We start from the raw sequence: 18,427 nt of genomic DNA on the forward strand, positions 1-18,427 counted from the left end.
ATACATACGAATTATACTCTTTTATTTATGGTTGAAGTCTGTTGACAACAAGGTGACAAATTGAAAATGAATTATAGTTTTTTTTTTTTTTATATTAAATATTAGATACTATTAGACAATGCTTACACGGCCAGTCTGAGATCAGCTGAGTCCAGAGACAAGAGTTGAAAAAAATATGATAAAGTCAATATTTTTTCAAAAAATAAAGGTAATCCTAATGTCGTTGAAACTAAGGTCGAATTTCGATCATTGGGCGATCTCTTGTATTAGTAAACTTTTAACAGTGTTATATTGATACTCGGAAAGTACTAGTAGAATTGCCTTTATACCTGTAGCTTAGGTAAACTGTTACTGTAACTTATTAATTACCATAATATTATACTGTTGCCTTTGGCATTCATAATTTCTCATAATATTTACTACATGTCGTAATGCATTGACCATAATTTTTGTTTTTAATGGACTCCTCGCGTCACATTTGAACCTAATCGCATTGAACTTACTTTTTTGAACTTTATTTTGTGTTTTAGATACTGTATGTTCCTGGTATGTTTTTTGATTTGAAAAATATTATTATAATTTATAAATCACTATTCACTATTCTGTATTACAATATTGTGAAACTAAAATTTGAATTTCTAGCGCTTATATTCATAACAGTATTTTGTATCCTCTGAGTTAGGAATTTGCGAGCGTTTAAATAGTTTCAGTTCCTCTGAGGGCTGAGGAGTTTCGGGGAATTTCGGGGAGTGGGGAGGAGCGGGGAGTAGGGAGTCCCCAGGCTAGACGGTATCAGGCTAATGGTATTAAGCTTTCAATTATCACGGCGTGGGTGATACCGCCGGGAGTTTAGTGAAACTCATCCACGGATATTAACTGAACATGATTGACAGACTAAACTTCACTTCGTTAAAGATCTATGGGTTATATTATATAATTGCTTAGAAGAGTTAACTTTCTTAATTTTTTTAAGATGTTCTCCCATTACTTAGGGTAATTATTAACTGAAAAATTATTTTAAGCGATGATCCCAGTGAAATCCAGATTTTATTGAACGGAAAATTATTTTCTGACTATATTTTAAATTTAAATGCACCTCGGTCCAGACTTTTAAGGCACGATTCTCAAAATACTCCGTAAATGAAGTATGTATCTCAAAGTACGAAGTCAATTCAAAAAAATATTCTTAGCTTTTTAACGAATATTGGGTAAGGCTGCAGAGCCCATGTGCACGTGGCATATCTTTCCCAATTTGCTGAATGGCCGTGCCGTGCGAGAGGAGCGCGGGGTGCGGGGCGCGGGAAGTGTGGATATAAATTAATAAGTTTGATCAACGAGCCGCATTGCGCTAGCTGGAGCGCTTCCAAAAATCAGCTGCAGATAGAATGTCCACACGGACGATTTGTGAGGGACTGTTTCTTTGTTAAATTAATTTTAAATCCATAATAGCATTGTAATTAGTGTGTCTGTCTGTCTTTCTGTTAACTTGTTACGTCTAAAAACCAGGAATTCACGTTTCATTCCGAAATTATTTTTTTTACAATTATTGATTAACGAGTACCTACATAAGGCCCGATTCGACCAAACTTGAAGTTACACGAGTATAACTATCATGAGAATAATTTTACTCCTTTAATTTACTCTAGGGTATTATCGTTTGCATTTTACCAAGTGACTCAAAGAATATGAAATAAAATGTCAATTATAGTTCACAATGACACCGACCGTGACAGTGGAACCCTGTTGTGCAACTATTCTCAGTTTAATATTTACTCCACCAAAATAGCCCGTGTAAATATTTACTCCCGTGTAATTACCTCATTCTTGGATTAGAAGTTGGAAAAACGCAAAACCAGCTTACTCTTAGATTAGGAGACAGTTATACTCGAGTAAAATTTTACTCCAGTTTGGTCGAATCCGCCCTGAGTTGTTAAATTATTATGAAAATAATATATTACTTGAATCATACTGTGAATTAATTTAAACACATTAATAATATGTTTCTACTGTTAAAGCTAGACGTATCACAAAAAGCGCTATCTAAAAACACACACCTAATTGAAAAACACATGTCCTAAATTTTCCAGTGTCATAGTCACCCAAGTTGGTCCTGCGAATACAAAAGCCGTTAGTATTCTGTGTGTCCCGGCCACGTTTCTGCCGCGCATTTCAAATTGTTTGGTCTGAAAAATACTCTGCCAGGTGGCGGCGTGCCATCCTGCAGCCGGAATAGAATGCCATTGTCATTATTCCTGTATCATCATAATTTGTGCCTTTCCGGATTGTTCTAGAACATTTTTGTGCCATTTTAAAATACTGAACAGGTATGTGATGGGCCGGATTTACACGGTCACTTTAAATTTTCCGCCCCTATGTACGAACTCTGCCGCCATCCTCATATCAGGTGTAAAAATGGATGAATTGTTACTGCTTTTGTTATGGTATGGTTTAAGACAAAAAGAGGGGTGTTATAAGTTTGACGTGTCTGTCTGTCTGTTTGTCTGTGTGTGTATCTGTCCGTGGCATCGTAGCATCCAAACGGGTGGACCGATTTTGATCTAGTTTTTATTGTTTGAAAGCTGACATGATCGAAAGTGTGGCTTAAGCTCTGGAATAGCACATTTTTTTAAGGCTGCTGTACTTTCACAAGTAGACCCGTAGCAAAACCAATTCTCAAATATTTCAGCAAAATTAAGTAAAAAGTTTAATAAGGCTGCACAAAAATAATAATATTTCAGCTTTTTGCAGCAAAAAGGAGGCAATTGGTAACATATTCATCTGAAAAGCGGTTAACCAGCTTAAATGGGGGAGTTTAAAAAATGAAATCAATAAGAGCATTCGAAATGGGAGACAGTGGGATTCTCACCCCATTTCAATTAAACGCGCCCATTTGTCGGACTTAGTCGGCCGGAAAATAAGCGGTTTTTATTTACCGTAAATTCCGTTTTTTTGGGATCCGGGAAATTTCGCTGAGGTCGGTTGTGATTTTTGGGATTGCCGTTCGGGGCGTTTGAATTTTCTCGTTTTCCTCGTTATTTCCTTGGGCGGATAATGAAGCGATTGGGGCAGTTATAGCGGAATTGGTGGATTTAATAAAATTGTATGCAAATTCTTTGATTTACTTAGAGCAAGAGGGAGAGGAGTTTATAAAAATAAAATATTCCCTTTAGCTTATTTGCATAATGTAATTTTGGTAACTATGAAAGTAATATCCAACTGTCCATAAAAGTACTATTCAGTGTTCATTTTTGTTACCTCTCCAGCTCCACTTTTCAACCGATTTTGATGAAATTCGTTATGCAGAATAGAGCTTAAATACAGATGTTTTGAGTACCAGCAGACGATTGTTAGATAGATAGCTTAGGGTGGGTTGCACCAACTTACTATAACTGTAACTTTAACTATAGTGAAAAATGTCAAATCTTTGGTTAAGGACGTCATATTTAACCATTACCATAACCGCTCAAACTGATATCGATTTTTTTTCGTGAAAATTTACAATGGATCACAGTGTTGTTATAACAAATATTTTTCCTGACAATTTTTACAGATAATTCATTTTTTATACTTACTCTAACTGTAGCTTGAACAAAAAAATGCTTAACACACGTTACCTCAGTTGCATGTCCACATGACAGTCCAAGCCCTCATTGAGCTTTCACACGAGAGCTTACACCACAAAAAGCTTTTATATTAAGCGCATTTCCCTATGTAATCGGTGGAGCTTTTAGCGGGGCGGGGGGAGGCCCTCACCGAACTCGCTCGGAAAGAGTTGCCGCAGGACATAGCTTTATATTACTAGGGTGACTATGATCACTGTAGTTTGTGGGAAAATTTTTAAAGAAGGTTTTCGGTGACGGTGACAGTAAAGAGTCTCATTAGTCATTGCAGATTTTTTTAATGTGCACTACAGAAACTATTTTATAATGCATAACCATACTCTCTTGTCTTGTAATCTAGTGAAATTAGTGGACACGACTTGAAAAAGGTCAGGCACGAGCTGTTTAATACTCCAGCCATTCGACACACTCATATGGCTCCTTTATTTAAATAACAAGAAATAACATAATAATAACATCAACAAGAAAAACTACCTACTTTTACCCTGCTTCCCTCAGTATCAAGTTAATAATCTCCATTAAGCGATCTATTTCAATCAGAGTGTTCTAGTTGCCGCTTGCCGCTAATGATAATGAAATGTGTAATATCGTTAAGTATCGGTTATCGGGCAGATAATTTACTACTGGACCCCACGCGGGCCTCGATTGGCTGCTGAAACACGCCTACTAAGTTACACTTACGTTAAAGTTAAGGGGTTTTTAAAGGAGTTTATCTATTAAAAATAAAAAATAAAAAAATAAGCTCTATTTGACACAATATGACATTGCACTACAAAGTGTGACAAAAAATAGCTGTTCAACACCGTTGTTGATTAGGGACGATTCGATGCCAGCCAATCGAAAACACTCCTGTCAAGAAAGCTCAGCGAAACTCGTAGAAACTAGATAATATAAGCAAAAGTGGCGTACCGCGTAGGTTAGGTTAAACGCGCGCGCGCGTTGGATTTGAAAAAAAAACACAGAATTTGCGACATAATTCTGTGTTTTTTTCTAACATCCACGGAGTTATTTCTTTCTTTGTAGTTTGTACCTATATCTAAAACTTATCTATTACCCATTTCAACCGAATTAAAAAGAAATAAAAGTGCTCAAGTCCACATTATAAGTAATATTTAAATATTATTACGCCTAAATTATGCAGACATTATCCGCAAATTCCTTCAGACATAGTCACCCTACAGCAAAGAGTTTGCGACCGATAGTATCGCCTTGAGGTACTCCCTATACCGCTCTCTATATTTCTACTCTGTATAAAGCACTGCTTCCCAACCCGTGGTTCACAGAAGCCAAAATATGGTCCGCGAATGATTTGCAATACTCACTCAATAACATTAGTTCTAGGATAGCCGACATCGTGAAGAAGCTGATGCAAGCGCAGAAATCACAATAGTACAGTTTTCTTTTATGTAAATTCTAACTGAGCTTTGATGTTTAATTTTTTACAGCTTTTTTCTTATGCCTTCCTAGCGGTTCCCGTTAACAATAAAAGTATAAAAGTAGTCCCTGAACAAATAAAGTTGGGAGCCACTGGTATAGTATACCTCTGTTTGTACACTCGGATTCTAATGGAGTTCCTGCGTGGAATATTAAATATTAACCTCAGCTAGAATTGTTTCGAGGGTTCCGTATCTGCGGGAGGGTAGCATGAGCTGACAATTGCTTGTGTATTATAAAATTCCCTGTTACCTATATAAAATGTTCCAAAATTATTCAAATCAGAGGTTGAGAGAAAGGTTTAATGCCTTTAAAAGTAAATTAAGTCAGTTTATTCAAGTTGATGGTGTTTTATTGAATTATTGGCGTTTTATTTTCTTGATTTAACATAAAGATATATTTAAAATTATAAATTTAATTAAATAGTTTGAAGTAAAATTTTAATATAGAAGTTTAGAAGACTATTTCTGTTGTTTTGTGTGATGTGTCTTTTAAAGACATATTTTGTTAAACAGAAAAGATTAGAAAAAGCACAAAGTAAATACATAATGTTAATGTATCAAAAACAATTCTGTTGAGAAAATTGTCATTTGTCGCTAGTAAAAACTAAAGAATTAAGTCAAAAATATCACGATTACTTAAATTTTACGAATTAATATATTCCACCCAATAGGCCTATAAGTAATGAGTGAATGAATAATTGAACGAGTGAGTGAACAAAAGGAACGAGATGAAAGGCCATATTTTACAGCGCGCAGTAGTAAGGTAATCGCGTGTAAGTCGAGACAAAGAGGTTTGATGTTGCCAATCCAATTCCACATCCGTTCACAGACCAGTTACATGTAGAGATAGCAAATAAAATGAAAAATCAATGTCGAACATTATGTAAACAATTTCTACGTTAAGGCAAGATGTTAAAATATATTGTAATAAATATAATATAATAATAAATTACATTTTTTTAAAGGAATTGCGAAGTTATAAAACGTTTTCACGAAATAAAATAACATTCAGTACTCATCGAAACTCGAAAGGTCATTGACCTCTTTCAGCCGATCTGCATCTGCTGCGACTGTATCAGAAAAAATGTTTTTTCTTTAATAGTATCTCTTTGTACGCTCTAAAACCTAAACGGCTACTCAAAGTGCTCGAGACTTGAGAGTTGTTTTAATATTTGTCCAATTCATTCGTCATTCGATATTTTGTCTTCGTTGTCAGAGTTACTTAATAGGATAGTAAACGAATAGACCAATCACCACTTCGCAACTCACACTTAATAAGGATAATATGATCTAAGATCCAAACTTATGACGACCTTCACCGAGCTGATAATAGAAAAGAACATGTTCCACTCTATTATCAGCTCGGTTTCATTCTAGCGTCACTGTGTCAGATTGTCTTAAGATCGAAAGTCCTAATAACAGCTGAACGAATCATTAATTCATCATGTCATAATCTCTGTGTGCGCTTACCCTGTACAAGACAGGCGGCGGTATGTAAAGCGTCCCCCCCCGCACCGCCCCGCCCCGCCCCCGATACAGATTGTACAAAATGTACAACTACCCGCACAACACGAGGGAAACTTCACGAACAAAAGATGAATGGAAATCGAGTGAGGAAATGAAAAACAAATTACTATTAAATGTACTGTTAGTGTTCAAGGAAAACTGAAAGGAAAATTGAATTTAAGTACATAATATTATAGTTATCGATTCATTTACTTTTACGTTATGTGTGTATATTTAATAAGACTAAGTAAGCTATTATTATTCATCATCATCAGTGTTATTGGCTTTATTTACATTAATTATTTTCTTTATAAGGTGTTTAATACTTGTTTTGGTATTGACCAATAACAAGTATTAAATATTGACTTATTTTGGTCAAATACAAGTACTTTTTACGGAACAGATTCATTTCTCATTATAGTAAAGATATATATTACACATACACAAGGTATTTTTAAGCTAATAGTTAAAGCTATAGATAAGACTAATGAATATCTTACCCAGTTAATTTAAATAAAATCTAGTTAACAAGGAGTTCATAGCTCGTGTGGAGCCACAAGTCTCTCCGCACAGTAATTAAAGGCAATTAATAATAAATTCAACCATGCTCGTAATGTAGGGCCATAATGTGGCTGATGTACAGGCGAGTTCACAAGTGATATTATAATGTTAAAATGGAGGACTGGAGTTGATTGATATCTCAGTTCTTTTATTTATTTACATATATATATTAAGTACTACCACCATCGAGGAAATTGATTCCTAGGCAGTTGACGGACCTGCGTCATGTGGTCGGCTTATGTCAATTCAATGTTAATTGTTAGCTGTAATCGGTCGGATGGGTTTGACATAACGAGACCAGATTACTTAGGTTCGCCATCTGCATAGGAATCAACTTCTCTGATAGTAAGTACATTGTTTTTTGTTTGAAAATAATTTTAACTTTTAAGTTGTATGCGATACGTCTGTACTCTATTTTACAAAAATATTTATAAGAGAGTCAGAATTAAAATTTCATGTCTGTACATAAAAAAACTGAGAAAATGTATTATGTAAACAATTCGCAAACATAAAATGAATGTTACTTTAAAAAAGCTACAGCATGTAATCCAGATTCCAGACAGACAACCAATTCTGCTTTGTTCTGAAAATGCTATTTTATACAGTTCATAATATAATGCGCACGAACCACATTTAAAATGCAGCTATTCTTACTAAAATACAGCTATTATGCATGTCATCATTTAAATAATATAGCAATGATGCTAAATACATGAAGTTGGTATAAATTACAACTGAACCAAGTAACCTTTACGCTACTTAGTATTTATCCAATTATTATAATTATAATGTTCATACTTAGTGGATGTAATGTGTCTAGTCGTGAAATATCTGACTTATGGCCAATAATATAAGTAGAATAATTTAAAGTAAGTAATAATAATTTAAACTGTGCTGTGTTTAGGAACCAAAAATGGTAAGATAATGTCACCTGCGCTTCTCGTAAATAAAAAATACAGGTGTCAATGCAAAACGCTAAAAATACATTCAGCTGTCACTTAAAAAACGAATTTGCAAACGCAGCACGCTGTTTTTTCTAATGATAAGGTATCATCTTGAGACTTGAAATGTGGCACATTGTAAATGTGTGTTAATCGACTTCAATATAAAACAAGTTAACAAAGTCAGACCGGTTGTAATCATTAATGTAAGTGCAGTTAAAGGCAAGGCAGTCAAATAATTCCAGATAAAGAATTGAGATAAAATTGTTATTGAGCACTTGTAATTATAGTTAAGTGTTCAATATTTTTGCGGAATGGTGGTGCGGTTTTACGCTGTGATGTACCCCTCTATCAATATTTACAATTTATTATGTCTTTGTATATTTTTCGTACACACAGATTCCCTTATTAGTGGCACTTTTATACTAACTGTAGTATATCCAAAATTGTAGGATAAAATTTTAGACATTATACCACATTGTTGATTGATAGGCACTAGGCAGATAGACCTACGTAATTTGGTCGGATTGTGTTAATCCCAGACGTCTCACGTCTAATATTGATTTGATATAGCTCGACCAAATGACGTAGGTGTGTCATCTGCCTATGAAAAAATCAGATTATCTTTTGTTGTGTATTTTACAAATATTGCACTTTCATTTCTGTATGGTAAATGTTGTAAGTAGTTGGTACTCGTATAATAAATTGTCAACGATCGTGCCGTGTTATTCACACAATATAACCGCTATAGTCTATACTAAAGCTATAGAATTGAACTAAGAGGCTACGGGCCGTACTTCTCGGTTAAATTAACTATCTTCATAAATTGTCACGCGCTTCTTCTAACCCCAAGCTTTTAAACTAAACGCAAGCACTTTAAAAATAATTTTAAACACTTTTCGTGCGAAGTGTTCTCCGTCCGCCCCGACTATTTGAAGTATAAAATATAGAGTAACCGAGCAACAGACATATTTGATTTCTGATATATGTTTTGATATTTTAATTGGAATTGGGACGTCGGAGAATATAATAAAACTGTTTCTTTTGATAATAAACGAGCTATGTGTTCTTGAGTCGAGTTATTGCTTATAATTTAAGATCATAATATTCTAAGGTTTTATGTAACATAATTTAAGTTTTAATTAAATTAATTATCAGTTGTATAACTGTACCCACTCGTAAAAACATGTCGTAGTCAAAATATATCTATATAAAGATATTTAATAACGTTTAGGAAATATTTTAAGTATCCTAATACAAAATAATATTATCTAAAAGCTTGGCTTGACCAAGGCTTGACATACGTCAAAATACAAATTTATACAAAACAAGCAGAAGTTATAGTGCGTGAAGAAAGTGAAGAAATTAAAAAGTGGCAACATCGTTGTGTCATCCCTTTTTTCTTAGATTGATTTGAACGGGATGACACTACGATGTTGCCACTTTTTAATTTCTTCACTTTTTTGACGCACTATAACTAGGTACCCGTTCTTTAAAACTCTATGAAAGCTGGTGTCGATTTAATTTCTGCGTGTTGTATATTGTAATAAAATTAGTACCTACTTACCTACCTAATAACAGTAAAAATATATTTTTTTGAACATTTGATTTCACGAACATGTGTTCAGCGTAAGGAAATAATTAATTTTCTCTGCGCATTCCTTAATCTCCATCAAGGAGCATACTATTGCAGAGTCCGGAAAATTCCTCCCCTTTCAGAACTTATGGGATTTCGCACGTGCCGCAGAGAGGGAGGGGGATAGTGTGCGAGCGAGACACATGCTTCCCTTGGATGTTATTGCTATGGAGATAGGGTTGAAAATTGACTTTTGTCGTTCGATTCGCACTCCTGGCTGATAGTGATAGACGTGTTGATGGCATCGCTATGTGAATTGTTGGATATTAGTTGATCGCTATTGTTTACTGTATGTCCGTCCATAACGATGTGCGCTTCAAAGTCAGTGTAATCACTGTAATCGCTCTGTCGCTTTACCTACTAGGAAAACTAACTAGTGTATTTCGTCTTATGCGGCCATAATCAAATCGATTTAACCATGGCTTAAATTAACTACACCTCTTTCATGGTAACAACGTCCGTAGACCAGGCTTTAAGCGTGCGCGTGGCTCTTGACTGGTCGTGGGCTCAATTCCCATTTCCCGTGTTACAAATACATACTGCGTTGTTTCCAAGTATTGTCAAGACAATGCACGCTGATCACCTGATTGTCTAATAAGAAAATCGGCTAATCAGCCTGAAATAAGGTAATATAATCCATGAGTCGGATGGGCATGTAATGCCGGTCCTACATAATATATCTTAGGAGGAGGAATTGTCTTAGTAACACAATGGTGAATGGCATGGCCAGGCGCGGTCCAAGCCTCAAATTTTGGGACTTACATACTAGTAACCTACATTTTCAGCTGGTAATTTCTCCTGTGACCCCTGCCTGCCCTAACCAGCCCAGCCAGCTCTCCTGGGACCGTGCATGGTCTCTAGTGTTGGGCCAAAGCCCGAAAAAAAAAATAGTGTTGTACTCACAGGCGGTGGGCGTCGACGGGCAGGCGGCGCGGCGCGTGCAGCAGCGCCCGGTGCGCACAGTCCGCGGCGCCGGGCCGGCAGGAGCAGGCCCAGGGGCAGCCCAGCGCGGCCGTCCACAGCGCGCCCGCCACCACCAGCAGCAGCACTCGCATCGTGCCGGGCTTTAAGTCATCTGCAACAATGGTAGGTATATGTAGAGCGCATAGCTGGGCATTAACTCGTTAATCCGTTAATCGTTAATTAACGAAGTAAACATTTTGATTAACGGATTAACTTTTAAGTTAATTTTAAAAATATTAAAGGACTCGTTAACTTCCGTTAATATGCAGAAGTCCGTTAATCGTTGATCCAATGCCTACTAAATTTACCGCACAGTACCGCGGCGCGGTGCGAAAACAGGTTCAGACGAAACAAAAACAATACTAGATACATTTTTAGGCGCATGCGAGTGAGAAGAGATTTGTTTCGTTTTATCATTTCATTACTCAGCGCGGGTGCTTATAGAGAGAGTGATTTGTTTATTGTTATTATAAATCATTTGCATGTTGATAAAGAAGAGTGCAGTATAATTTAGTTAGGTAGAAAACAATAATTATAGAAGTATTTTGTTTTGTCCCTAACCTGTTAACTTTCAAAATCTTAAACCAACAGGTTTTGTATGTACACTATTACGCAATGATATAAGTTAGAACAAGGCCATATTACATACATTAACGCATTAACGATTAACGTTAACTTGAGTTAATTCGTTCGAAATGTAACGCTTTAACGTTTAACGAAGCTAACATTTTTAACGGATTAACGATTAACGAATTAAACAATTTGATTAACGGTGCCCAGCTATGGTAGAGCGAATGTTGATTCTGCTACAATTGTCTTACAACAAGGACGCGTTCAGCCGTGCGCGTTTTATCCGTACGCGGATTCAGCTCGCGTGTTTACCCAAACGCTACAGCAGAAAACGCGTACGTTTGAACGCCCAGTTACCAAACGTGTTCGTCCCTGATTAATAGTAGACGACAACGCGATATCGACGAATACGTTAGACGAGGTCAAGACAATCCGTTTTTGGGTTCAGACTTCAGACACAAAGGTAGGGCTGCCCAAAGTAATTTGCTTTTATGTTTAGTATTTAGTGCAGACTTGCAGAGTGACGAGACAGTGCCTTCGGCCCAACACATCAATAATACATACCAAGTGCTGGACCGAGTCTACTGTCTTCTCAATCTACTCGGTAGGTGTAATTAAGCCCTGAGGGCTGCACTGCAGTCTGCAGTCTGCAGACGATGTTACCATACAGATTATGATTCCGAGATCTGGTCGTCATTTTATAAGGAGATTGACCTGTCTCCTGTAACCATGCGACATGCTGGTTCATGTTCCGCCCACTCGCAGTGTTGAACATTACTGGAGAAACGCATCGGAATTCCTATGAAATTCCTGCCTTACAAAATTTAAAATATTAACCTGATTAGTCCTGAAGACTAATCAGGTTGTTTGTAGAAGACCTGATTAGAAGTCTTAAGAGTTTGTTAACGGTTTGATAGAGCTAATCTCAGGAACTACTGTTTGTATCTTTTGTGTTGGTTATCTACCTATTCCATTTATCGAGTGATAAATGGAATAGGAGAGGAATAGGTAGAGAGGAGTGTGTAAGCTCCTTTATATTACTGTATGTTTCACTTCCCTTATATGTGTGTGTAATTCATATTGACTATTGTGTAATAGCAATAGTAAGTAATTACGTTTTAATTGCATTCAATGAATGGCATTCGTAAGGACAACACACTTATGATTGGACTCCCAAGCCTCGCACATCTCATGGCGACCCTGCAACTGCGACTGAGCCTGCCTATGCTGTTCCAGCTGTTCTTTAAGGCTTTAAGCAGTATTTCCAGGCCAATCCGACACTGCAAACCTTCAAGAATTGAGCGTAGGTATCTTAAAAGGCCGGCAAGTGGCAACGCACGTGCAGCTCTTCTAATGTTGCGAGTGTCCATGGGCGACGGTAGTTGCTTTCCATCAGGTGACCCGTTTGCTCGTTTGCCCCCTATTTTATAAAAAAGGCTATTATAACATCTGCGACCTATACAAGCGAAGAATCAATGGAAAATATGGAAAAACCGGTGAAAATTAGTCACATTTGTTATTACGCGTTCGGCGTTAACGCGGACGAAATCAAATCTATGTAAACGTGAATATGTGTCCATTCTAAAGTCGTAAGATGCTGAACGCGATAGCAATATGCGTGATCGATACGAATACAATGACATAATATTAATTATATAACTTTACTAAATACATAAATTATAGCAACGCCTTGTAATATCAGAGTTTAATTCTTAGACAAATGGACCTATGTAATTTGGTTAGGTTGTGTAAACTTAATATCATGTCAAGCCTAACCGAAGAATATTGACTTGATACAGCACAACCAAATTATGTCCGCCATCTGCCCATATAAACCAATTTCTCTGACGTTACATAAAATTTAAAGTAATTCGTCAGAACTATTAATGATGCATTAAAACTGCATCCCCAATAGAACTGTAGCAGTTGGGTAATATCCATTAAACCCGATAAACCATAAGTGCGGGTTCGATCCCGGATTATCTTGAGTGGTTTCTGCGTTTTATCATAATGACTATTACCGGCCGGTGTTGCTAGCAATAAAATTACAGTTCTACGAAATTCGAACGAGCATTTTATGGGGAAACTGAAATTATTTGCTGTTTGATAAATTATTTTAAAATAAGTACCTACCTCTATAAATACTCATTAAATTAGGGTCAAGTATATCAAAGATCAAAGCTAAGAATAACGATTATTAATAACGACTTATATATTTTGGTTTCCAGATAAATCTGAAAAGGGCCTGTTTCACCACTTCCTGATAAAGTGCCGGATAGGCTATCCACAACTTATCCGATAGATTTTCCATACTCTATAGACTGTCAAGTTAAGTTGTGGATAGCCTATCCGGCACTTATCAAGAAGTGGTGAAACATGCCCTGAATCCTAATAAATAATAATCATAATATTTCTACAGGCCAATTTATAGGAATAGCTTGTGTTTAGTGAGTATACATTTTAAAATCTACCTGTGTACATAATATTATCAAATTAAAGAAGATAAATAGGAAAGCATAGCAACACTGAGCCTCGAAATTCAAATTTAAAACGGAAATGCGCACTCAGTGCGTAATGCATTTAAAAAAATCTTAGTGATTAATGTTTTACAGAGGTAGCCATTTGGCTTAATTAGTTATTTAGCTAAATTGCTATTGCTGCACTTAAAACAATTAGATTGCACTTAAACACTTTTACCGCTTAATATACGTACAATATTGAATAATAAAACTTAACCTAATTTTTGTGCTATTTCAGAACGAATAGCTCTTGCCAAAAATACTAAAATAAAACATCTAAATAATATGTACTTACAGTAAAGTTTCTGCAAAATAGTAACAAACGTCCAACAATCGCATGGCTTGACTGCTATCAAGCACATTATTTAAGTGTTAAAACTGTCGTAGAGCGTCTTTTCATGGGCTTTTCAGTCCCATATTTTCAACGGACGAAATAATAATAATTATGTACTTAGTCGTACTAAAATGTATTTTACAAAACCCATAACTGCTCACAGCTCACTCATAGACAAAGTCCCTTTATTCCTTTAAGGCATACAGCCTACAGGCCATACAGCATACAACATGAAAATAATAATAATAATAATAACACAAAAAAACACAATAAAAGCGATCAATACATACGCCATACCTATACTTACTTACTCCTTTGGTGTTATACGCTGGAACCAGACTGAACTTGACACACGACAACAGGAGAAGTAAAAAACTTAAAAACAAAATAATAATAATATTATTTATTTTAAAAATGATCCCCCTTTATTTGTGGACAGCTGACAATACTTCAATAAAACACCAATGTTGTTATTGAGGTCAAGTGAGGTCACTCGGTTGAGTTATTGAAATCAGATTTACGGGTTCAGTACTCGGAGATAATTGATAATGTACTTGCTTGTATATGAACACACACACAGACTTACACACTGTATTTGTGTAATGTGCGTGTCTGTGTATACACATACAAAGAGTGTGAGTGTATGTGTTGTGTCGCTTCATTAATATTACGACGTCCCGTATGCATAAGTAGGGTTTATTAAATCGTTAAATTAATAGCCTTAATAAATTAATTGTAATTGGATATATAAGAGTTATTAAATAAAAATTATTTGACGGGATCTTCATAAAAGCAACCGAAAGCTGTAAGTACACAAAATTATTCATTTTTTTATAAAATTGTAAGATTAAGGCGCAGCGCAGACGACAGACAGACAGGCGCAGACTTGTGCGTTACTGCATATAATTGCATACGTTTTATTTCCACGGACTAAAAAGTGTGTCATGGATAGTATGTCGTCTGCGCTGCGCCTAAAAGTACTAGGTAATGTAAAAAGGTTTATTAAATCATCTTTTGTTCAACATGTACCATTTCTCACGCTAATTACTGGAACATTAAGTTTCAATTAAGTCATCGTGAGGGCACTCGTTCGTAAATCATTTCATCGCAAACAAAAAACCGGCAGACTAAATCCTTTGCCAGCTCTATTGAATTAATAAAAAAAAAAGAAAAGCCATTCAGCTGTCAAACGCCATTGTTCGAAATTTGAATTCACACCTCGTTAGGGTGGCCATGAGAGATTGGTGATTTTGGGATGTTTCGGTTTTGCTGTTGCTTTTTATTATAGTTATTTTCAGTAAGGAACTTTGTGAAGAGTTTTTATTTTAATTTGAAGAAAATACTCATTAATATTACGGTACATTTGCTGTACATAACAGATATTTCATGAGATTAAGGGCCTGTTTCACCACTTTCTGATAAAGTGCCTAGCCTATTAGGCTATTTACAACTTTTTTAACAGATTCTCCATACTTGATCTGTCAAGTTAATTGGTGGATAACCTTATGAGGAAGTGGTGAAACAGGCCCTTAATATTTTATATAAAGCTCCTCATAACTACTATTCTTCTTTATCCTCTCCTTGTATCTAATATTTTAGTATTAATATTTTAACATAAAAAGACAAAAAAATATAACTTAGCATTTGATCTACCTCAATTTTTTTTTCAATACCTATATAATAAGATTTAAATCCATAATAAGTCTAGACATTTTCATGAAGATGGGCATAACTCCGAGTTACTAAATATGTATTTTCAGTAATGTTCGACTGGCAAAAACGTATTCGTAGAAGGCTTTGCTTTGATTATTGTACCCATATCAAACCATCATAACATAGAGCAAGGGAATCTAATCTCTATTGTTACACAAATAAGATTACATTTCATCCACACTTGCATTTCCTTATAATTTGACGAGGAAAGCTGACGTTTTAATTACAACAGCAGCATTGATGTATCATAAAATGAAAACAAGTTAAATGAAACTTTAAAATCACTACCTATTAAATACATCTAAATGTACCAAAGTAAATTAAACTTTAAAGCTTCCGTTAATCAATGGTTAAAGAGTACCTCTTACAAATTCTAAGAGTTAACCAACAGAAAAAACTAAAAAGGCTAAAATCGATAATAGTGTGGAGAGAAATCAAATATAATATTGTTTAATATAATTATTTTACTAATAAATATTAACATTATCATAGAAAAACAGAAACTAAAAACCCTGTAGACGAATTACCCTTATAACGATAGTAATTTCCACAATCTTATTAGCATTATATTTCGATCTATCTATATAATAGATATCCGATAGAGAAATATGTAATGGATATAGATCCATACTTATTTCTCTATCGGATTTTGATCCGATAATTATTTACTGTATATATGCTAGCAGCGCCCTCTGCTCCGACCTTTGCGTAATCTTATATTCTTGTAATATACATATAAATTCTATATATGTATATATAATTGGAATCTCGGAATCGGCTCAAACGATTTTCATGAAATTTAGTATATATAATTTCGGGGGCGATAAATCGATCTAGCTAGGAATCATTTTTAGAAAATGTCATTTTATTCGTGTTTTATCGAATACCGAGCAAAGCTCGGTCAAATAGCTAGTATTCATTATTGTAAAACTATTTTAGTTATATTACATCGCTGTGGTAGCAACGTTTTTGTGTTTTGTTTGACGTGGCATTTACTGCGCGGCGGTCTGCGGCTCCCGTCTTATTGTGGCCCAGTGACAATGGTGAGGTGAAATTGTATGAAACTTCATTAAAATGTCAACCTTTTTTTATTTCGCCTCACAAAGACTTTTGGGTCAGATCAATTTGATGGTAAAGTTGTTAGCTAATTGGAAGTTGGGACGTCAATGTCTTTATTATAGTTGATTTTTTAAGTAAGTAACAAGTTTTACTTATTTGGTTTAGGTCAATCATAAAAATTTGTGTAGTAACAGTGCACAATGTATATTTAAATGCGAAAGTCTGTTTCTTACCTCTTTACGACTAAACTGTTAAAAATTTTAGCAAAGGAACCTTTGTTCCTTTGCTAAAATTAAAAACTACATAATATTAGCTGACACTTTTGTCAGCTAATATTATGTAGTTAGTAGTATTCAATGATAACAAAGTTATTTTACCAAAAAGGAAGAATCAAACGCGCCAGAGGTGACCACAAAGGTAGGCTAAAAACAGGACACACCGGACCATTAAAAAATCTGCTAGTACTCGTAGTTAGCGCCAACATGAAAAGCGAATCTGCGGCAGATTTGCTTTTCTACATGGCACTAAGGGAATTCTCAATACGCAAATTATTATCTACGTACTCTCTTTCTCAAAAAACTTGTGACATTTCCCCGATGGCATCATCATTTTTAGTTAGCTACAGAGTATCAGATGTAAATGAGAACCATCAGTCCACGTAGATTGAGTGCGGGGGAGAGTAAGTGAGATGGACGGCCGCCACGCGCTCGCCGCTGTACCGACGGCAAAATATACTCCCTTATAACTATAACTTTCACTTACTGGGAATATTTGGCGAAATAGTTGTGATATTTTCTTTTTAGGTGGAAAAAATACTAGGAGGCACTCTCTTGTCTGAAATAACGGTGTCCATGAACAAGATATATGAAGGGACTGAAAAAACACTTTTAATAGCAGATGTCACTGCTATAATCCTATAGCAGTGACATTTCTGTAGCAATTACTTATGTGTGGGGTTCTTATTGTAACTCAATTTCTATCGGCTTCACTTATTTCTTTCATTTTGAATATCGTCTACTCGATTCAAATTTCTAATGCTCCATGGTTACAGGTTAGGGTCTGGGACTCTACTTATACTTTATAGCGTAGTTTGACTTATATAATATATAATACTAGCTGTCCCGGCAAACGTTTCTTTGCCATATAAAGTATTTTATTAAAGTGACTAAATAAGTATGTCACCATGGCAACGTCCATCGCTATCCCGTCGTACAAACAATGGCTGCCTTCAGTCTCGAGTTGTAATAATTTACTATTATTTATTCAACAAATGCACTTATCACTATAAAAAGTGCCGAGTAGCCGATTCTCAGACCCACTGAATATGCATATTATAAAATTTGGTTAAAATCAGTAAAGCCGTTTCGGAGGAGTACGCGGCCTAACATTGTGACACAAGAATTTTATATATAAGATATTATGTACATTTTAGTTCTTTACTACTTTTCATTGAGAAACCCTTCGATTGAGCATGACAAGGATAGCCTATGATAGAGCGTCACTATTTAACAACAGTATTACAGTAATTATAGTACACTTAATTTCACAGACCCTAAATGTTCTGCCGAC

At 35.5% G+C, this 18,427-nt stretch overlaps 1 protein-coding gene and 1 long non-coding RNA gene across 4 annotated transcripts in view; one reads left to right on the top strand and one right to left on the bottom strand.

Moving 5' to 3' along the window:
* The window catches only part of LOC121725569 (protein slit), a 99,255-nt gene that overhangs the window by 39,676 nt on the left and 41,152 nt on the right, over positions 1–18,427 (bottom strand). For both annotated transcript variants that reach the window (XM_042112585.1, XM_042112584.1), the window contains exon 2: positions 10,604–10,775. In XM_042112585.1, the coding sequence (XP_041968519.1) occupies positions 10,604–10,755 (152 nt within the window). In that variant the 5' untranslated portion in view covers positions 10,756–10,775. The remainder of the gene's footprint in view (positions 1–10,603; positions 10,776–18,427) is intronic.
* LOC121725591 overlaps positions 13,380–18,427 on the top strand; it is a 30,652-nt gene continuing 25,604 nt past the window's right edge. For both annotated transcript variants that reach the window (XR_006035404.1, XR_006035403.1), the window contains exon 1: positions 13,380–13,391. This is a non-coding gene — a long non-coding RNA (uncharacterized LOC121725591). The remainder of the gene's footprint in view (positions 13,392–18,427) is intronic.

The sequence above is a fragment of the Aricia agestis genome, chromosome 3 (genome assembly GCF_905147365.1).
Source record: "Aricia agestis chromosome 3, ilAriAges1.1, whole genome shotgun sequence".
NCBI lineage: Eukaryota > Metazoa > Arthropoda > Insecta > Lepidoptera > Lycaenidae > Aricia > Aricia agestis.